Source organism: Sander vitreus, chromosome 8, assembly GCF_031162955.1.
Source record: "Sander vitreus isolate 19-12246 chromosome 8, sanVit1, whole genome shotgun sequence".
NCBI classification, from domain to species: domain Eukaryota; kingdom Metazoa; phylum Chordata; class Actinopteri; order Perciformes; family Percidae; genus Sander; species Sander vitreus.
The window spans coordinates 18,991,255-19,012,841 of NC_135862.1; the positions used below are offsets into that span (position 1 = coordinate 18,991,255).

General features: G+C 36.7%; 3 protein-coding genes, 1 long non-coding RNA gene and 1 pseudogene across 4 annotated transcripts; 4 read left to right on the forward strand and 1 right to left on the reverse strand.

The window, feature by feature from the left end:
- Nucleotides 1-1,300: 1,300 nt before the first annotated feature.
- Nucleotides 1,301-2,481, forward strand: LOC144522346 (troponin I, slow skeletal muscle-like; annotated as a pseudogene).
- A 1,685-nt stretch (nucleotides 2,482-4,166) lies between these two features.
- On the forward strand, nucleotides 4,167-6,715 carry LOC144521693 (troponin I, cardiac muscle-like). The gene is made up of 7 exons (XM_078256245.1): nucleotides 4,167-4,177; nucleotides 4,303-4,306; nucleotides 4,410-4,451; nucleotides 4,536-4,667; nucleotides 5,910-5,999; nucleotides 6,271-6,450; nucleotides 6,629-6,715. Exons 1-7 carry the CDS (start codon nucleotides 4,167-4,169, stop codon nucleotides 6,713-6,715), a joined length of 546 nt encoding a protein of 181 aa, XP_078112371.1.
- Nucleotides 6,716-7,085: 370 nt separating this feature from the next.
- LOC144522348 (uncharacterized) lies at nucleotides 7,086-21,297 on the reverse strand. Its single transcript, XR_013502396.1, has 3 exons — nucleotides 21,212-21,297; nucleotides 18,717-18,858; nucleotides 7,086-7,171 (listed from the first exon to the last, which is right to left on the reverse strand). It is a non-coding gene; the product is annotated as an uncharacterized LOC144522348 (long non-coding RNA).
- Nucleotides 10,561-14,175, forward strand: LOC144521635 (troponin I, slow skeletal muscle-like). Its single transcript, XM_078256194.1, has 7 exons — nucleotides 10,561-10,571; nucleotides 10,740-10,743; nucleotides 10,904-10,957; nucleotides 11,288-11,419; nucleotides 11,537-11,626; nucleotides 13,799-13,972; nucleotides 14,086-14,175. Exons 1-7 carry the CDS (start codon nucleotides 10,561-10,563, stop codon nucleotides 14,173-14,175), a joined length of 555 nt encoding a protein of 184 aa, XP_078112320.1.
- On the forward strand, nucleotides 17,740-19,525 carry LOC144522347 (troponin I, cardiac muscle-like). The gene is made up of 4 exons (XM_078257348.1): nucleotides 17,740-17,834; nucleotides 18,469-18,558; nucleotides 18,708-18,881; nucleotides 19,439-19,525. Exons 1-4 carry the CDS (start codon nucleotides 17,805-17,807, stop codon nucleotides 19,523-19,525), a joined length of 381 nt encoding a protein of 126 aa, XP_078113474.1. The 5' UTR covers nucleotides 17,740-17,804.
- Nucleotides 21,298-21,587: the final 290 nt, after the last annotated feature.

Below are 21,587 nucleotides of genomic sequence, written 5' to 3' on the forward strand. Positions count from 1 at the left end.
CACATGAGACTTTGAATACATAAATCTTTCACTAATAATCATGAAGTGCTTTTTCTTTTCCTGACTCACCACTGTCGCTGCCCTCTCTGATTTCCTCTCACCTTTAAGGTAAGTTTCAAATCAAATAATCAACCTATGATATTTATCACAAGAAAATAAAAGTCAATCATATTTATTCTAGACATTGAAAGGGGCTCTTTAACCTGACATTGCAAGAGTAACTTCTTGTCTTGCTGTTACAGCAGCCCAGCTATCTAAGTCTCTACAGCCATGTGTTTGTTTAGGTAAAGTGGAGTCCTGCTTTAAGGTAGGAAATAATAAAGACCACATATGAGCATGCCCTGACACATTTACTGTGGCTGGTATTTATGTGAGGGAATCTCTGCTATGACGCTACTTTTGTCAAGGTCTTAAAGTAACTTTCCGAACATGGCTTTCCAGCTTTGACTTCTACGACACCTCAAGCTTCTTGATGATCTCTTGATCCTCAAAGTGAAGAAATGTAACCTGAAGCTTGAACCGCCTGCCAATGTGTTGGTGGTTGGTAACAGCACACTTGACCCATCGTTGTGGCCGAAAAGCTGGTGTGATAAGTGATGATGGCTCACTCGTATAAACTGGAAACCTGCTGGGTGGACGGGCAAGGCTGCAGGCTTCCTGGAATTGTCTGCTGCTTGTCTTATTTACCTTGACTTTCGCACCCTGTCAGGCTGGCTTATTCTAAATTGGATTTATTACTGTGTTGTGGCAGTGGTATCTATTTATTAATATTAATGCTGTTTTTAAATAAATTGAAAACACGAAGTATAATGCTACAAAGAGAATGCCAAAGAAAGTGAGAAGACAGGGGAAGAGATATGATAAGAGATAATATCTAGGAAAATAGAAAATGAGCATTGTTGTGGTTCCTAAAGGATTCAGATGGAGAACAGTTTTTCTTTGTCTCTTGGCTTCCAAACATTTCTCTGGCACCATCAAGGCCACAGCAGCTGCTAGAACACAGCAAAGCACAAAGGCAATGTGGCTAAATATAGCCGTGCAACAGGCTCCTCATCAGCTCTTATAATAATAGGAAGGATTGTCTGGTCCTGGAGGAATTCTGCTGAATACCGACATGTATATAAGAGCCCCTGAGGACAATTTAATATATGAAACTGTGACCTACTGTAGTTGGATTAATCACTCACATGATCTGGAGAAAACACTACTGAGACCTTAATAATACTCATTATGATTATCTATACTAGGTCACTAGTAAATAAACTTTGTTTCTGCTCCTAAGGTACTGTAAGCTGCAGACATGTCTGAAGGGTGAGTCATAACCTACAAATGGAGCCACAATTATGTACATAATTTGTATATTAAATAATAACATATCTTTATACCTCTTTCACATGTTGATAAAGACCGGTGAGTCAATTTCTTTCACAATCAATTAATCATTCTATCTACCCATCTATCTATCTATCTACCTACCTACCTACCTATCTTAAACATATATTTGAAAGCCTGTATTAATTAGTCTATTTGATGTATAAACTATTCTTGTCTTTCTCTTAGAGAAAGCCAAAATATTCAGCAACACGCCGGCTGCATTTAAAGGTAGGTCTTGTAGACCTTCAGGCCATGTGTGAACAGTATTTAACGGTATGCCACATGCTCTAAGACCGCTTTAGTTTTTATCGAGGCTTATTATCCCCTTACTATCTTACAGTCCAAACTATTGAAGAAAGCAGCTTCTATGCTGGTGGCTGAAAGTGAAGAGAAGAAACACGAGAAGGAGAGAGTTGTGAATGAGAGCTACCCTCCACTAAAGCTGTCAGGTCTGTCAGTCGAGGAGCTCCAGGTACTAGCAAAGCAAATCATGCCAATTCAGCCATTATTATTCTACATCATCTTGACTGTTGGTTTACTTTTTCTTTACAGAATCTTTGCAAAGACCTACATCGTAAGATTGATGTTGTAGATGAAGCTCGTTATGATATGGAGGTTAAGGTAGTCAAAAATGACACAGAGGTACAGTCAAACTAAATCAGGAAGTCACAAATAAAAGATCATACATTTACTGACCTGTGTGATAGAATATCTTTATTGTCATTGTAACAGATACAACGAAATTTGTGATGTTTGTATCACAGATCCAGATGCTGTCTCAGAAGATCATTGGGCTGAAGGGGGCAAAGAGGCCCAACTTGAAGAGGGTGAAGAAAACTACAGACGACATGCTGGGTGCATGCTCCGACAACTCCAAACTCATGAAAGCTGACTTCAAGGCCAAACTTAAGACAGTGAAGAAAGAGGAAGAAAAGGTAAACCTGGTGGCTGAGACAATCACCCACAAAAAAAAGAAACTGCATGACAAAGTAGATCACAATCTATCTTTTATTTTTGCAGAAGGAAGAAGTGACTGACTGGCGTAAGAACGTGGAGGCCATGTCTGGTATGGAGGGCAGGAAGAAGCTGTTTAATGCAGGAAAATAAAAAGGTGCTACTATATCAGTAACATCATATTTCCTAAAGTTAATATAGAGTTATCATCTTGCAATGTTCAAGTTTAAAAGAATTATTGTCCAGGTTCAAGAAGAAGTTTCCATTGCAAGATTAAATAAAACTCGTTTTTTTGTAAAGAATGATATCAACCACAGGCACTTGTAAAAGAATCAATAAATGCACTAATTAGATTATACAGTATTACATAGTTTAATCTTGCTTTAATGTAAACGTATGTATAAAATGCCACTGTATGTCATAGATGTAATCATACACTGTAAATTGTATAGTATACAGTACTATTTGCATAAATTGTGCTAAAGAAAAGGCTGATCAGCTTTATGCGTTTGTCTTTTAAAGTGCAGTATTTGTGTTACACAGATGATGGCGCTGTCCAGGTAGTCTGTAATACATGTGATGATTGATTAAATGACCATAACAACTTTACTGCTTGGCTTCTTTGGTTTGTTTAAATTCCCAGATTAATCTTTTATTTTCCATCTATTCAATAACAGAGATAATCATGATGATGTATTCATACATGTTAATCACTGGCTGCCCTTGGTGTTGAGCAATGGGATAGTGGTGGTTAACCTGGTGCTGGGGGATACCATGTAGAAGTGTACTTATACACAGTATGCTAGCTGTCAGGATAGAGGAGGCTATTTTAGTTGGCCACTCACAGAAGGCAATAGGAGCCATTCAATTTGACTTGCGTTTTCCTCGTTATTTAAGGAGAGCTACTGCTCAACTTCACAGGTTTTCTGCAGAGATACGAAAGGTATGTTGATTTTTATAATGATGATGATATGTGGCTTATACAATTTCACTTGTTGCATGTATCTGGAATAATTTAAAGAACAGCAGGGAACTTATTAGGCCGATGGAAAAACATAATCATGGACATTTACCGTACAAAACAAGACAGTTATATCTACTTAGTTTGTTGTACATTGTATGCATTTAATGTAAAGGCACATTCAGTTCATCCATATGTTTCAATTCACTCATCAAGTAATTCAAATGGTTATGTGCACTTTGGCAAACCCAATACGTTTTACTAATTTTAACAAATGCCAACGAAACGTGGATGCAATAAATCAATAGAGAGGTGACAAGGATCTTCAGGGGAATTAATTCCTGGCACAACAAAGGAGATAAAACAAGTGGTGTACATGTTGCTTTTCTAATACTAGGAAATAGTTGTTATTTCAAAGATGATCCACTTACATTTTGCTATGTATATTTGTCTTATTTGGCAAAAGCTAATTCTGATTTTGGTTCTGTTTCTGGCTGCCTTAAAAATTGGATCAACTCCAACTGGTAATAAAAAAGGAATATCATTCCAACAATCTGCAGCACTGACACATGCAGTGTTCCTAATTTAAAAGGCTTAGTGTTGGTATGTTGCCATACCGAAGTCTGGATGACTCTGGCCCAGTCCCAACAATAGGTGAATAAACATATGAACAGTAGTATTAATGAATACTGGTTCACAAAATAATTAAATATTACTTCATTTATAAAAGCTGAGTGTTTATAGCACATCGTGTACATGTTAAACAGGAAAAATACTACTATACAGCATATATGTACTGCTACTACTGCAACTAATACTCTAAGTAATGTCCTTTTTCTGACTTTTATTATTTCACTTGTACAGACAAAAACCAATCATGTCTGAAGGGTAAGTTGTGATTTTTCATGTAAATCAGTATTTGTAAAATTAGAGTCATTCTTTGGATCTTTATCATGTTGATACTAACTCTTATCTTTTTCCTTTTCCTACCCACATCATCATATCCACCATAGACAGGTAAGTTATCCATATAATTAGTGTAGCTTATATAAAACAAATCTTAATTTTGATTGTATGTATTTTTGTATAACTGTAAAACTTCTCTACTGATTTTGTGTAGAAAAAGTCAAAGATCTCTGCATCTCGCAGACTGGCTCTCAAGGTATTGTCTTCTTTGTCTTTACTACTTAAGTCACAAAACAACGGTGATCTGTGCCAAAAAGGTAATCATTCTTTCTCAATTTAGACCAAGCTGCTGAAAATTGCAGCTGTGATGTTGGAGAAGGAGAATGAGGAAAAGAAGCTGGAGAGAGAAGCCACTTTGGGTGAGAGAGTCCCTCTACTTCAGCTATCTGGTTTGTCCATGCAGGACCTTCAGGTATGTGCAGGTCAATCATAGGTTGGTGCATTAGATGAGAGGTGCTACATTTTGGGAATTTAGCTGACATTCATTTAGAGCAAACTTTAAGATAAGATAAGACCAAATTTAGTAATCCCACACTGGGGATATTCCCTTGTTACAGCAGCTCAAAAAAATTCACACACATCAGAAAAAGACAAATACACATTAAATAGACATAGGGAAAATATACAAAAAAGTTTTACAAGAAATTGAAAAAATAGAATAAGAGTAATAATAGTAATAGTATGTACACTATAAACACCCTTATAAAAACAGACAGGTAAAAAATACATACACAGATGAGATAAGGTGCTGATGAATAGAAATGGCATAATGCACAGTAGGAGGTGACACAGAGTAATAAATAAATAAATATGCATTGTGCAGAATATTGTCAAGTGATGGCTCATGTTGGCTCAACCCTTGTGTTGTCATCCCGTCGACCATGAACTTGTTGTCCTTCTGGGTCAAAATTGAAAATTAACTTTTTTTGGTTGCACTTTACTTGAAGGTATCGACATAAGAGTGACATGACACTGTCATGAACGTGTCATAAACATAACAAGTCATAAACTCTTCTTTTAGTACGTCATTCGGTTTTTGTCATGACAAGCTATGGTTAGGATATGGTTAGTTGGTTTTTTCGATTCTTTTGACTCTTTCAAAACATTTTTTAATTCATAGTCAATAAACCTAATTTATATGACGTTATACCTAATTTTTGAGTTTAAACCCCCCCCCCAGAAAATTATGAATTATTTTGACTAATAGTTAAGATCAGAGGATGTTGAGTGGATCACAGACGGGTATATGTCAAAGTTTAGTCAGGATACTGTTTTGAAACCATTTAAAACAATTATTTTTGGGCAATTTGGTTGAAAGAAACCCATATTTCTGATGTAAAAAAACTTTGAAAATGGGTCAAATTTGACCCGAGGAAAACGCAAGGCTTAAAGAGTCTGACTGCTGCTGGAATGAAGGGCTTGCGGTAATAAAGCATACTATTATTAATATTGTTTCACATTCAATACATAACAAGTAACCACTAATATGAGTGTAACAATCTACACAGTAGTAATAAAAGACAATCGGGCTTCAACGTTTATTATGAGTGTGTTGCATCAACACACAGAAAAACACAGACATGTGCAACACCCCAGAGGATTGCAGAGTTATCATTAAATGTTCAAAACATATGATATATCTCTCTGTCTGCAGGCTCTGTGCAAAGATATGCATCACAAGATCGATGTCGTAGATGAAGAGCGCTATGATATTGATGCCAAAGTGACTAAAAATTACAAGGAGGTACAGGTTTATTCATATTCATTTGACTTACATGTGGATTTAACTCTGTTTTCACTTTATGGATTTACTAATTGTTTTTTCTTGATAACATTGAGAAGATGCAGCATTAATTGTTCACATTCAGTTTCATTATAATTTACCAGCAACATTTCGAATGAATTGCCTTACTGAGTGTTTTTTTTTTTAAATCATTTTTAAAACTATTTTTTATTGGAATTTTAAAAGGCTATGTTGTGTACTTTGTACTTACATTTGTCATTGTTTCCTGCAGATTGAAAATCTGTCTCAGAAGATCTTTGAGCTGAAGGGTAAAATGAAGCGACCTGCTCTCAAGAGGGTGAAGATCTCAGCTGACGCCATGCTGGGAGCTCTGCTGGGCGCTAGAGTCAAAGAGTCTGTGGACTTCAAGGCCAACCTGAAGACTGTGAAGAAAGAGGAGGAGAAGGTAAGTGTGGCAACTGTAACAGCAGATTGTTTTTAAAGGTTTTATTATTATGTCCGGCTCAGTTGACTCCTTGGTTTTAAACTCAGATTCAGTTTGAATTATGGCACAACGCTGTGGTATTACTCATGTTATTTTCGGGTGTTAAGTACAGTAACACTGAGAATTATTTTCTTCTTATGAACAGAAAGAGGAGGTGACTGACTGGCGTAAAAACGTGGAGGCCATGTCTGGTATGGAGGGCAGGAAGAAGCTGTTTAATGCCGGGCAGTAGAGTTTATAGTGATGGACATTTTAAATTTTTACAAGAATAGAGAGGGAAATAAAGTTACTCTCACTGCTTACAATAGTCAACAGTGTATGCATAAGTGTGCATAAGTATATATAGTGCTTGTATATACCATTTGCAATATGCAAAATATTTGAATTCAAAGGAATTGTGTATATTTTGCACATAAACCAGTTGCATTCTGTTGTTTTGTGGTGTTGGCACTTTTTAAATTGTCTACACTGACATTACAGATAAGCATATAGTGAGATTTGCTGTGTGTCTTAAAATGCCTGGTTTATGTCCTCATAATAAATACTTCTGATCAACACAAAAAACTGATGCTACACTTTTCTTTTCATCTACTTTATTATGCACTAGACTGGGACACAACATCAGCCAGGTGGTATTCATAGTTCCAGGTTGTCGACAGCAGCAGCTGAGAAGTTGTTATATCATCATCTGTAAATCAAAGCAGACGTAACTTTCATATTAAAAACTGTGAACGTCCAAAAATAAGAGAGGTCGCAGGTTCAGGGCTGCAGTAAACACCTCAGTAAAGCAACAAGGGAGCTGTCGGAGCACAAAGTACCAATCAACACTACTGCTAGAAACAATGATTAGAAATGAAACAATTAGTTGATTCATTAATCAGAAACTATCAACTAATTGTTTAAACATTTTTAAAGCAAAAATACCCCCCCCAAAAAAATAAATGTCTAACTTAATATCTTTATATTTAGGACTAATCAAAAACATGCTATTTGAAGACCTTGAGTCTCTGGAAACCATTAATCAATCAATTAAACCAGAAATTAATCAGCAGATTATTCAGTAAAATACTTGCATCCCAAGGCATAACAATAAACTCTATCCAGTAAGTTAAAAAGATAATTGCCATTTAGTAAATGCTTTTAACTGCTGCCCTTTCAGTCTTGACCCCAAAGTATAAGTAACTCTCTCAACCCTTCTAATGTGGTAAATCATACACTACATGATGATGACAGTAATATGGGGCAAACTCCACTGATTTACACATAAAAGTTAGTTAACTAGTCAAAGCGAGAACTACTTGGCCTATTTAAAAAGTTACATACCGCCAAGAGTTTGTCAAGTGTGATAAATTAACCCATGACGATGTCATAGTGATGTCATCAGGGTTACTCGGCTTGGGTTTGGTGACAGAAAGTCTGCGTTACAAACTGGTGGTTTCAAAGATAAGGACGTTTACGTGACAGGGATCTAATGCTGTGGACACGTTCACACATCATTTGTCAGCCTTGGAGAGGAAGATTTCGGGAATTTCTGCCCTTAAACAATCAATTCATCGAATCCGTTTTCACTTGTTGAAGAACTGAGTTGAATACATAAGACCACAAAAGTATCTGATTGATGTGAATACAAGGCTAGCAGTGGAGGTAATCAAGCATGAACACTCCCAAAGTTTTGCTGATATTGTGCGAATGCAACATAATAAGTAGATAGGAAATGTAGGCTTCCAGTGTTCTTGGAGCTTGACCCATTATAGGGACTAACAGGATATTTTGGCCTCTTCTGCATCAGTTTTGACCATTCTAGTCCATTCTAATTAGTCTCTGGTGTAGAAGTGCAATATTAAATTGTTTAAATACTCCTTTAAAGCAACTAATACAAGAAGTGAAGAAGAAAAAAAGTCTGGGGTGCTCAAAAGTTAAAAACAAATCATGAAGGTGCTCTTTGGAAAGGGAACACAAAACTTCAAAAGAGAAAAAAGGTCCAAGCCACTCTTCTTGTGAAAAAATTAAAAAGCCTTTCTTTAAATGGATAGTTAATATCGAAATCTTACATTGAAAATAGAACTGGGCAGCAACCCACGCAAATCGGCACAAAATGGCCTTCTTCAGGGTACTACAAGAAGTGATCTGAAAATAGTATTTGACCCCATTGTATTGTACTTCATTATTCTTGTTTAATCGTTCGCTGCCCAAATATCCTTACGTGAGGGCATAAGTCGCAGCACTTTGAGCCATTTGACTCCCTGTTACAACAATGACGCAGATTGAACTCTGGCTGGCTCAGTTTACAAACCATCAAGTCCTGACCAGCACCTGTCCTTGTTCCTCTGCTCCCCTAAATAAAACATGACAAACTTTTGGCTTTGTTCTTACCTCAAAGGTGGTCCTGCAATGTTATCAGGCTATTATAGTCTGCCATCACACACATGCAAGCAAGGTGGATAGAAGATGTGCACTGAACATGAAAATGCTTCATACCTTTCTGATAATGTGGTGAAAGTAAGAAAAGTACTCCATTCAAACTGATGCAAGGGTATGAACTAATCATTTTTAAAACTCTCAAGTTCTCAAAAAAATAATTTCAATGTTTTCAATGTATTTTGTTAGTGAATTTTCAAATTGACACAAACAAAGCAATAGCATGTGGTCGCTAGAAACGCAGATATGTGATATGGCTGTTAAAAACCTCTTCAGTCTCAGTTGGTCAAACTCTTAGATGCCTATAGATGGACATCTTTAGATGGTCCAGATTCACATTTGGACTGTGCTGTTTGTTCTAAAAATAAAGATGCAGAACAAGTGCGTGCTGACATGCTAGGTTGATTTCTTCCTTCAGTTTGACTCCTTAACTTGATCCAAACTCTAACAAGTTGGCCCCCGTCAAATGTGAATGTGTGACACTGACCCAGCATTAACGTCGGTCAGTGGGTAATGTCTCTTTAAATTGTCAGTGTCACCTCCAACAACAACAACAGGTGTTGTCAAAAGTACACAAGATACGCAAATGTTTAAGCCCATAAATGAAGTTTTATTACCTCCTTTCCTGTCTGATATTGTGGAGATGCTATGTGCAACAGTAAATGTCACTCTTGGTGGACAGACAGGAGTCTATTTTAGTGAGCCATTCACACTCTGCACTGACACTATAAATCTGATAGTATTTTCTCCCTCAGAAAGTCGATTGCTGCCTCCCTCACACGTTTGGAGGCTCAAGGAGCTGTTCGGCTTCAAGAAGGTACAGAGTTGCTTATATTATGGTACTCGTGGATTAGAGTAAACTTGGTGTGGTAGGCATGTTGAGGCGTTGAGCTGAGATGTGTAAATAAGGAATAACTTCTCAGCATGCTACAAGTTTAAAACAATGACTAACAGTTGACTAAAACCTCTAATTCAGATTAGTGTCTTGTCTTTGTGGTTTTATTTGGATATCGTGATCAAGTTGAACATTGTCAGTTTACATGCCTGTGGATTATCTGGCCATTCACCTTTTTTGTCACCTATGCAGAGACTCTTGTGAGTTATGTTAACATGACCACTGACCCAGCACTTTGAAACTTTGCATATGACACAAATGTTTTTAAAGTTATAGTAATTTTTGTTATTATTGTTTGTATCCTGTACTAATGCATGTATATGAAACAGCAAATCAAAGTCTGAACTTAACCTATTATTTAATGTAGTTGTGCAAACGTAATTTGTATTTGTAATAGCATTACAGTGAATTCTTCAGATTTGTCATTTAAATGAGGAGAAAAAAAAAAGTCCATCTATATTATTCTTTGACGATGAAAGCAAAATGTGAACTACAACAGTTTGGTTCATATAATATTCCAATGTGCTTTCCAATCCAACTGCACCAGGGGAACAATCAGTGAACATAAATAACTGTGCTGCTTTAATGGGCCAAGAGTGGATGAAATACTTTGACCAGAGAGGTTAAAAAGATAATCAGTCTTCAGCTCTACAGCTCAATTGAAAATGTGTTAAAAGGTGACAAATTTCTGTTTCCATTTTCTGCAAAGAGACGTTTCATTTTCTTTTACTTTTCCAATTGTAGAGCGGGAATTTGAGACAATCATGGCTGATCAGTGAGTATTATCAGTTTGTTTTAACCCTTGTGTTGTCTGAAGTGACCCAAAGTCAACACAAGGTTAATGTGTTCATTGCTAGCTTCAAGGTACTGTATACTGTAAAACTATGTATTGGTATTCATTATGTTAATATGTAATTTCTTTCTTTTGTTAACGCTCCAACAGACCTGTGAGTATCTATCATACATAATCTTAACGCCCCTTTCTCAGTCCATTATTTGTCCAATAATGCAATTTAAAAAATCATGTTTGCAAATGTGCTGTCCATATATTGTATATATGGGTGGTATTAAATGATTTTTGTATTGTTTTTATGTGTAAAATTATAGAAATCAATCAAATCAAAATCAAAGATCTCCTCCTCTCGAAGGCTGGGGTTGAAGGTAAATTCTTCTTTGTCTGAGATGTTTTATGAATCTATTTATTATGAAGAATTTGACTTAAGATGTTAGAGTGCATAACTTTGTATGCTCTTTGTATAAACCACAGAAAACTGGTTGATGTCTATTTAGAATTGCATTATGCATTTATATGTGTGTTATTTATGTATACATATTTGTATTAAAGGATGTATCTTACTCATGGTTACCATGTCAATTAATTAAATTGTTTGGTATGTATGTAGACTTTTGCTCTATTTGGTCTAGAGATTCCAATACATTGAAAAAAAAAAAAAAAACCTTTTCATCTATTATTTTGATTGTTTCCCTTAGATTAGACTGTTGGCAGTCGCTGCTCAGATGCTGCAGGAGGAGAAGGAGCAGAAGATGAAGGAAAGAGAAGCTGCTCTAGCAGAACGAGTTCCTCCTCTAAATCTGTCTGGTCTGTCTTTGCAAGAGCTTCAGGTATTTAACCTTATTCAAATCTTCCAGTACACCCTCTCTAACTAATATATATTTTTTCTATTTTAGTTTATTATTTTATTCTGATACCACTAGGGGATGTCTGTTCTTTTTTCACAGGATCTTTGCAAAGACTTGCACCACAAGATTGATGTCGTAGATGAGGAGTGGTATGATATCGGCCTCAAGGTGACCAAAAATGACAAGGAGGTGAGCTGCTCATCAATGCATGTGGAAATGTTTGTAAAGTTACTGCATCCCATGTCTTTACTATGAAGACGAGGTCACAACATGAAAGAGCGGAAAGTGAACAAACACTTCCTCCCAGTGGCAGCACAAAGACATAAGAGAATCTTATGCATAAAGCCTGATGCACTCTGTGGCTTTGTTATAGCACCAAACAGTGACTCAACACAGTTCACATTTTTGTTTTACAGCAACAGTAAGCTTGGAGGGACTTGAAAATTTTAGATTTGTCTTAAGCACACAAGCAGGCTCCATAATAAGTCAAGAGTCACATTATTCAACTGGCTTAAACACGGCAGTGAAATATGAACTGCTAATTAGTTTGGAGCTGATAATTGCACTGATATAATGAAACACAAAAACAGATACAGCGACATTTATATTCTATATTAGGGTTAGACCAATAATACATTTTGGCAAGTTTGGCTATATATGTATGGGGTATTGAGCAATCACATAGTCAGGGCTTAAAGTGAAAAAAAATCCTGAGCCTGAAACTTTTTTTTGAACTTTTTGTATTAGTACATTCATGATTTTGTCCATGTTGATATTAGTTGCTTCATGTACATTTATTAAAAACGTCGCATTGTATAGCTTTTCATATAGCTAGACGTCTAAACTCTGGGGCAAGGCAGTTATGTTTAAATAACTGCCATGCTGATTCTAAACAGACAGCTTTGTCAAGGCAGTTTGGGCTTCAGATAGCTTTTCATTAATGACAAATGTGTTCCGCTATGAACGTGCACACACGTATTGTTTGTATCACAAACACGGTCGGTCAGTGAAGGAGCAGTCGCAGCGGTAGCGGTAGCCGTCGTTGCCGGTAACTTACTCGTATGACAGAGTGCACGGACCGAAGCTTTGTGACTAGCATCTAATGCTGCTGCCGTATAGTGTCTTCCTTGAACACGCGCTGTAGAAGCAAGCACCCGGCTCCCTTAATTTGAGGCACCAAGTGCTAAACGGCTACCCGTCTCCACCCTTTTCCTCTTGTCCTCTATTCATGCCCAACGCCATTTGTTTTTAACTCCTTTCTCAACTAAAGCTGTATCTACATGCTCCAAGTTTGACAAATTTTGCATCCATATTTTTTTTAGCCGCGTTACCACGGAGACCACACCGCACTCTCGCTTTTTGGCAAAGACCCGCCCTACTTTGCATCTGATTGGCTAGAACTCATTTCATTGGTAGGTGGAAGTTCGATGATTGGTTAAATCCAGCGCATCAAAACAAATCCCATGTGGACTTTTTAAATTGATTTATTTTTCTAAAATAGTCAAACGCCAGAAATCGGGCACCAGGCCCGAGTACTTCAGCCCTGCGTTAGTTAGAGCTGCGTTCCTCTCATATGATTGGTAGGTGAAATCAATAGACTCGAAAATAATAAACGTCATGAAAGTTCCCAATTTTATTTATTTTTTCTCACAGCCGCACGCCGGAGATCCGGCACGGTGCCGGAATACTTTAAGCCCTGCATAGTACTTCCTAACCACAGATTATCAAACATGGGTTAAAGGAAATTTTAACAATTGTTTTCTTTGCATATTGTATTGATTTTTCTCCAGTAATTGTTAAAATATGCTTTACTTTTTTGTTTTGTTTTGTAAAGTAGAGTGTTTGTATGGTTGGTACAATCTTTAAAGAACTGCTATCTTTTGAGGAATTACTAGAACAAACATACAGTTGTTCCCTACACCTAAACATTTTAGAAAAGTATAGTCTACAGTTATCCACAAAAAAATCTAAAGAATTTAGGAGTTTGACAAAAAATCCTAACACAAAGTCTACTTATTAGCTTTTAACCACATCTTCATCTGAGTAAAACCACATCAGCTGAGGAAGACTGCAAGCTTCGGTTAAAAGCTCCAGAAAAATGGACATTACATAATATTTGCTCACAGTTTTGGATTATTTACACGTGTTATTGATAAATTCCAGTGTCATAAATCCATATATGGATTTGAAAAAGTGGGGGGAAGTATTTAGGAATCTTAGGATTTTTCCTTTACATTGTGTTCCTATAAATGAACACAAAAATAAATAAATAAATAGCAGTGAGGGTAATATGGTGTACTTGACTCACAATGGTAGAATGGCAACAGCACAATCCTTTCTTTCAATTGATACCCCGGACAGATTGAAAACATGAACCTGAAGATTATTGAGATTCAGAGTAAGTTCAAGAAGCCGACCCTGAAGAGAGTGAAGATCTCGGCTGAAGCCATGCTGAGCGTTCTGCTGGGCTCCAAACACTCACAGTCCATCGACTTCAAGGCCAACCTCAAAACGGTCAAGAAGGAAGAGGAAAAGGTAAGACTGGCTTTTGCTGTAGGGTCTCGGAAACCTTCAGGTAACCACTGTTTTTGGTCAAATGACCTGTTTTATCTTGACTGTTTGTCTGTGATATGCTATGTTTTCAACAGAAGGAGGAGGTGACTGACTGGCGTAAGAATGTGGAGGCAATGTCTGGTATGGAGGGCAGGAAGAAGCTGTTTGACGCCTCCGGCAACTAAAGAAACGTTTACTTTTGTTTAAGAGAGCTTCCTATAATAAATTCTTAACCTTAATCCTACCTATACTAAATCAATTTATGAATTGCAGGTAGGACAAACGCCCTTAAAACCAGGATAGTCTTGCTTTTTGTAATCTTATAGAAATAAAGGGAAGACAACATATATTGACTATATGACTATAGGCTTTAAGTGCTCTTTATTATTTTTCAGAACATTTTAATTATTATATATATTGAATCAATATACGTCCGTTTTTTGTCATTAACTGCTTTGTATTAGTGATGCAGTGACTGTTTGCAGAAGTTCTCCTCTGCAGCCTTGTGATGGCAGCATAACTATTTCAAACCATCACAGGATACTCAGACCTACAGTCTAACATGGTGACTGTGGAGAAACATACTTATTTGTCCCTCGTAAAATAACAACTGCTAGTGTGTTATGTGCTATAATGTATTGCCATCCAGTTTGTCAGACATTCAAAATGTGTTGGCTATTCTTGTAGTTTTTGCTAAGGTTATTGCAGTGAAAGCATGTTATCTTCATATTTGGTTCATGGACGTGATCCAAACATGAAACCACGAGTGTTCTCTCAATAAAAAAATCCCAATCTTGCCATTGTTTTCCTCCACTGTGTAATTTCAAAGATTATTTTTTGGACTTTTTTTAGCCTTTATTTGAGAGGACAGATGGACAAAGGAGAGGGGGGGAGAGGGGGGATGACAAGCAGAAAAGGGCCACGGGTTGGACTCAAACCCGAGCCACTGCGGTAAGGACTGAGCCTTGGTACATGGGCGCACGCTCAACCAGGTGAGCTCCCAGAGCGCCCCAATGTAATTCATTAATCGCCTTGGATTGTACGTGGATCAACATTAATTTCACACACATAATGTTGGAGTAAAGCTCCTTCAAACTTTGCCCCTGTCCTTCTTGAGGAGACGGATAAACTAAGAAAGCATCACAGGTGGACAGTGCCAGTAAGATTTCACACCTCATACATACTGGATATAAGAGGCACAGTACAAGAATGGTGAGGACAGGGGGTCTATTTTAGTGAGCCACTCACATGAGCGCTGGAATCTATATATCTACCCTGATTCTGCCCTTCTCGTCTCAGAAAAAGACGCCTGTGAGTATTTGTCACCATAAGGTAAGGAGTATTATTTTGAAATATTACAGAACACGAAGGGATGAAATAACAAATGAAGGCTTTGTATTACAATACTCGTGCTAAAAATTGAGAAAACATAATACATTTATCAGCATTAAAAAACATGGCTGAGTTTTGTACACTAAAACAGCATTTATCTTAACGTAGTTATCATTTCTTACAACTGACTGTCATTTTTAAAATCAAATTAAAGCTATCTCATTTTAGAAAGGAACCTCTTTACATGCGAGTCAGGGAGGAGAGGTTTCTTTTCAGCTGGCTCAAGTTAGAAATAACATCACAATGTGGAATTGATTTCTTCTTATTCTTTGCAGCCTATTCCCATTGCTTATAATGTTGTAGTGTCATATCAATGTAATGATCTGGAATTGAAATTGTTTGTGCTTATTAAATGAAAAGTTATATTTTTTATATTTAACAATATTTATGATTAAAAAAAAAACAACATGAATCCTGTCCTTTTTGGTCTTGATTGATTACGTGTGTGCTAATTTAAAACAAGTATTTTTGTCTTTGTTTGAGAAAGTATTTTTAAACCAATGACCTTTAGACAATGTCATAGACTGTTTGTGTCCCCTGTATGGAGCAGCAACCTATAGTATATACTGTACGATTTCTCAATCAGATGTGATGAATTTAGATTTTTTTTTTTGTATTGTTATGTAAAGAAAATTGTCTTCTTCCTTTTAAGACAGATTTAACAGGGGGAGACATACAACTGCAACCATGTCTGAAGGGTAAGTACTCATGTTTCATTTACTTTCACCGCACGGTGATTCAAATGTTAGTATGTGAAATTCGAGAAATGTAATTGCACCTTTTCTGTTTCTCTTCTTGAAATATGGACACCGCTTTCCTAACTGGCTAGGTCCTCGGTGAGTTGATTCTACTGTGACAGACAAGACTAAAACATCTGAAACATAATTTCAGTTATGAATTCATTGCATCAGTTGTAGGACTAAAAACTGCACTTGAGTTGGATTATTAGAATTGTTCTACATATTCTGCACTCCAAATCCACAAATATGTGCCTTGACTTTATGTGGAATTGATTGATTTAACACTTATTTTACACAATATATATATATATATATATATATATATATATATATATATATATATATATATATATATATATTAGGGCTGTCAAAATAACGCGTTAAAAAAAATAACGCAGATTAATCCATTCCATATTGACGTTTGACCCAGAGCCGTTCTAGCCACCATTCGACTGTAAAATTAAGGAGGGAGACGAGAATGTGCTGCCTGGATTATTAATTGGAACATTTACTTGTAAAAATCTTCTTCCTGCCAACCCTGGCTACCGAAATCTGGTGCCACTGATATGTCTGCGCTTCTCTCTGATGCTCTGAAGACGATACAGGCAACACAAACACCGCTGCACGTGACGCTAGTTAACACTATACTCGACAGCAGCTAATGTTAGCCTACCGCTAGCTAGTTAACACTATACTCGACAGCAGCTAACGTTAGCCTACCGCTAGCTAGTAGCTGGATTAAACACGGTTACAATGCTGACAGCTAACGCTAAACGGTGTAAAGTTTTGACTGTGTTTCACTGTAGAGGATTCAACACCGGTATGTAACAATCTGCAGCTGCCGTTGGAGAAACAACACAGACGGTGCGTTCAACGAAACTGGTAAACTACAGCGTCGTGGTGCATTTGAAGTTATTGTAAATGTCCTTTATCATCTGGTGGTTGTTTTTGTCGTTCAACAGCAATTTACTAGTGAAATAAGTTATTGTTATTGTTATACATTATTATTAAATCATTTAATTTTGACCATATGGCCTTAGCAATAAACAAGCCGTTCTTTAATGTCACCAACTGTTGTTTAGTACCCTTTTTTTTCTTTTTTTACTTTCTTAAAAAGTATCGGTTCAGGCACCGTTAATTATGTATGCGATTAATTTCGATTAATTAATCACAGAGTATGTAATTAATTAGATTACATTTTTTAAATCGATTGACAGCCCTAATATATATATATATATATATATTGTTTTTTATTTTTTTATTTTTTATTTTTACACAATATAATCACAAGAAAAAAAAAGTTAAAAACAAAGGATTAAGTCAGAAAAAGAAAAATTAATGTTGGATATGTGAAATGTTTTGCCAGTATTCTGACACGTATAATGTCTTCTTTTCCAGAAACCAAAGCCAAAGATCACTGCATCGCGCAGACTGTTCCTGAAGGTATTTTATGTGCAACTGTGTGTTAGTCTTGGGTAGTACTGTAAAAATCTTGTTCAAGAATTTACATTATTTAAGTGATGTAAACCATAAATTGTCTGGTTCACTGAGGTCTAATTCTGTACATGTATCTGCACCAGACCAAACTGCTAAAGAAGGCCATGACTTTGCTGGACAATGAAAATCAAGTCAGAAAAGATGAACGAGAGAGAACCCTCGCTGAGAGAGTCCCAGGACTGCAAATGTCAGGCCTGTCTTTGCAGGATCTACAGGTAGATTCATAATTTATCATTAAAGCATTTTAATCCACATACGGATTTTTTTTGTTGGTTTTGGCTCTAAAGGAAGTCAACATTACATCATATAACTGTCCAAACACTTTATGCAAATTACTTTTCCCCACCTCCTCCTTGTGGTACTGGCCACAAGCAATTACTTTTGGTTTCTGAGATATCTGTCACTGAGACTTCTGCTGTCACCTATACACAATCAAGGTGAATGAAATTGAGTTTGCGGTGCTTAAAGCTTTAAAAAATTACATAAAAAAAAAACCTCAACAGCAATGTCTCCTGCCAAGAACAATGTCTCAGTTAGTCAGAATAATCTGCAGACCTCAATGTCAGTTTTAATAGGAACCATTAGAAAATACTTCCAATGAAAACTATCCACAGCAAAGTCCTTGGATTAATCTACGGATCATGCAAATTCTAACAAATGTGGCATGTATTTATATTAATCAATATTGTGGTATTATTATATATGGTACACTGCCTGTACACATTTTGCACTGTCTCCGTGCATGGTTTCTTACTGTGTGTCAATGACGTTATCCAGACCAGTTGCAGTCAAACAAATTTCAGGAATTGGTCCTTAAACGCCTAATACACTAAAGGGTTCTGTCCACAGAATCTTTGCAAAGAGCTACACCAGAAAATTGATGTGGTTGATGAAGAGCGGTACGACATTGATTCTAAAGTGACGAAAAATAGTAAGGAGGTATGTAACATATGTGAATGACCATTTGAGTTCTATACATTTTTTACACAAATTGAAGGGATGCATACTGTATGTAAACAATATTCATTGGGATTTGGAAGATTTTAAGGTAATGTTGAGGGTTGGTTTGTCATTTGTGTTGGAAAAAGATACAAGACCTGTCTCAGAAGATCTTTGAGTTGAAGGGCAAGATGAAGAGACCGGCTCTGAAGAGGGTGAGGGTCTCAGCTGACGCCATGCTGGGAGCTCTGCTGGGCTCTAAGGTCAAAGAGTCTGTGGACTTCAAGGCCAACCTGAAGACTGTGAAGAAAGAGGAGGAGAAGGTAAGGGCTGCTGGCTGCAACTCACACATCATATTATGTGGTGTCACTTTAACTCAATTCACTTTTTTCAATGAGGATAGTCCACTTACTGTAGTATTAGGGCTGATTTCGAGAGTCCAAGTTTTGGTAAGGAAGCTTTGGAAGTTTTGATTAAAGAGACTACCTCTGCACCATTATTACACATTGGTTGCATCAAGAGTGCAGGTTTCATTTGAACTCTTTGACCCCACATTTGACAAAAATCAAATTGCTTACCTAGTAGCAGATTGACTCTAGGATGCTAAAGCTAAAATGCTTTTAAATTAACTAAAACGTAGACTGACACAACCTAAGAAGGGTTTCATTTGTTTCAAAAAAGAGGAAGTAAGAATGCAGTAGTACAGTTCTGAGGGTACAATGTTTAGTGCAGGAATATCATTCTTCTTTTAATATTAACAAGCATGAATACCTATATTCCCCTATGTTGTATGCCTATTTGTGGTGTACAAAATGACTACAAGTACTCATGTTTTAATTAGACTGAGCTGATTCAAAATCATCATCTATTCACCCCACAGAAAGAGGAAGTGACTGACTGGCGTAAGAACGTGGACGCCATGTCTGGTATGGAGGGCAGGAAGAAGCTGTTTAATAGTGGGCAGTAGAGTTTGTGTTGAATTACTTTGTAAAGATTTGCTGCTCTAAAACAGGTGGAAGCAGTGGATCATAAGACTGTTTTTCACTTTATAATGACAGTGAATGACATTAAGACTAGGTTAACAAGTAGGTTGTGAAAATGATAAAAGTTAAGGTGTTTACCTTTATGATAATTCATATAATACATATAGTTTTTTTTACATAATGTCTGATGGATTATGATAAAACATACTGTACGTATATATTATAGCACTGTATTGCTTTTGTAGTTTTTAGCTTCCATATGAATTAATGAACACAATGTCACTTTTGGCTCACCTCTAGTAATGTTACAATCTTACTTTTTGACCTCTGCTATATAGCTACAATAATATACAACAGACAAGACTCAAATAAAAGGCAGATTTGTCTACAATTATCAACATTTATACAATTTATACTTTGCCTGTATTGCCAACAAATGTGTATTTTGAAGCATGGCCTACAGTAAGATGACAACATAAAACATGAACATTTCTGTGTATCTGTGTGCTTTCCCAAGAAAAACTATGTTTCTGTTAGATTGAGGGCATACACATTCCAGGAGCAGCTAAGGTTGGCAGTCAGCTGTTCATGGAGTCAAATAAAGTGAGCATCCTGGAAAATGAATGTGGCATTAAACTAAGAAATGATGATGAGAAGCAGTGTTATAAATTGTGTATCAAATAATAAAATGTTAATGACATTGCTCAGAGAATAATGGTCCTCTGTGTCTTAAACTGGAATGCTGTTCATCTCTTTACAGCACGATGTATTCATATACTAATATGAATCACGTTATCGTCTGATATACTGTATCATCATAAATTTGTCCACTGTCAGAGATTTTTGTCATAGCTTTCCCTTTAACATCTGGTGAATTACATTATTGTGCGTAAATGTTGCAAATCTAATATTAGGGCTGTTTTATAACAATATTACATATTTTGATTTAGCAACCTTGCTTGTCATTTTTTCCATCTGTTTTTTTTTTTTTTTTACCCATTTACAATTTCTCAATTGGTTTTCCAAAATGTATTAGCCTATATAATCATTTTTTATTGATATATAAAACACAGCTATATAGCCCAATCCTATATGGTCAGTTGTAGAGTCACATTACAGAAACGTACATGCCACTTGGAGCCAAAAAGTTATTCCCTAACCCTAACCTCAAGGTGAACCGTTATGTTTTTGGGTTGAGATTTAGTTGGGTTAAGTTAAATCCAATCTCATGTGGAATTAAATCAATGAACCAATTTGTCCTTCTAAATGACAAAGGCAAGTGTGTGAAGTAATGCAGCAATGAAATGTATTGAAGTCAGGTTTAAACAATAAAACCTGACTTAAATGAAACATTCAAAAACTGTTCATTTTTTAAGTAGTTTTAATGTACATTATGTTGGCGTGAACAATAATGTGGCAGCATTTACCCAAACTGGTGGTTAAACGATCATTTTTGTTCTTTAGAACTTAAACACTGACATAAGTTTGATTTAGTCACATTCTCACCACCTGCATGTTTTAGGTGGGTAACGTCAACGTCAAGCTAACATAAACTGTCCCTTCCCTCTGCCTACAATTCAGTTCTCTTAAACTGCGGTCCTTCTCCTACAAACACCATAAATCCTTTCCAAACTGTGAACCACAACAGTTAGCTAGCTAACGGACTGTACCTCTTCGATACATCCATGGTTGAGAGATGACGGTCACTCCCCTTCTTCCCCCTCGTCCTCTACGGTGAACGTGCCTGGCAGTTACTACCACTTCTAATATGGGCATACAATTTGACGAAGATACCGCCCACTTGTGATATGCGACATTATGATTTGAGATACGGAATGCCAATCATCAACGTTCACAGGAACAACTGCTGTATATGGCCGGCCAGCGAGTTTTTTTTTTTTTTTTTGCAGGATGATAGGGGAAGACTCATCCCTGATTGGCTCGCCCTGTAACCATAACCAATCCCACTCCACTTGCCTAAACATAACCCTCCTCTTGCCTAAACCTAACCAACCCAACCAGAGCAGGCAACGAGTACTAGCCATT

Coding starts and splice junctions, on each gene's coding strand:
- LOC144521693 (XM_078256245.1), top strand. Junction 4,452..4,535: donor CTCGCAGACTGGCTCTCAAG/GTATTGTCTTCT, acceptor TTCTCAATTTAG/ACCAAGCTGCTGAAAATTGC. Junction 6,451..6,628: donor AAGAGGAGGAGAAGGTAAGT/GTGGCAACTGTA, acceptor TCTTATGAACAG/AAAGAGGAGGTGACTGACTG.
- LOC144521635 (XM_078256194.1), top strand. Junction 10,958..11,287: donor CTCGAAGGCTGGGGTTGAAG/GTAAATTCTTCT, acceptor TGTTTCCCTTAG/ATTAGACTGTTGGCAGTCGC. Junction 13,973..14,085: donor TCAAGAAGGAAGAGGAAAAG/GTAAGACTGGCT, acceptor TGTTTTCAACAG/AAGGAGGAGGTGACTGACTG.
- LOC144522347 (XM_078257348.1), top strand. CDS start 17,805: ATGTCAGGCCTGTCTTTGCAGGATCTACAG. Junction 17,835..18,468: donor TGTCTTTGCAGGATCTACAG/GTAGATTCATAA, acceptor TTCTGTCCACAG/AATCTTTGCAAAGAGCTACA. Junction 18,559..18,707: donor TGACGAAAAATAGTAAGGAG/GTATGTAACATA, acceptor TGTTGGAAAAAG/ATACAAGACCTGTCTCAGAA.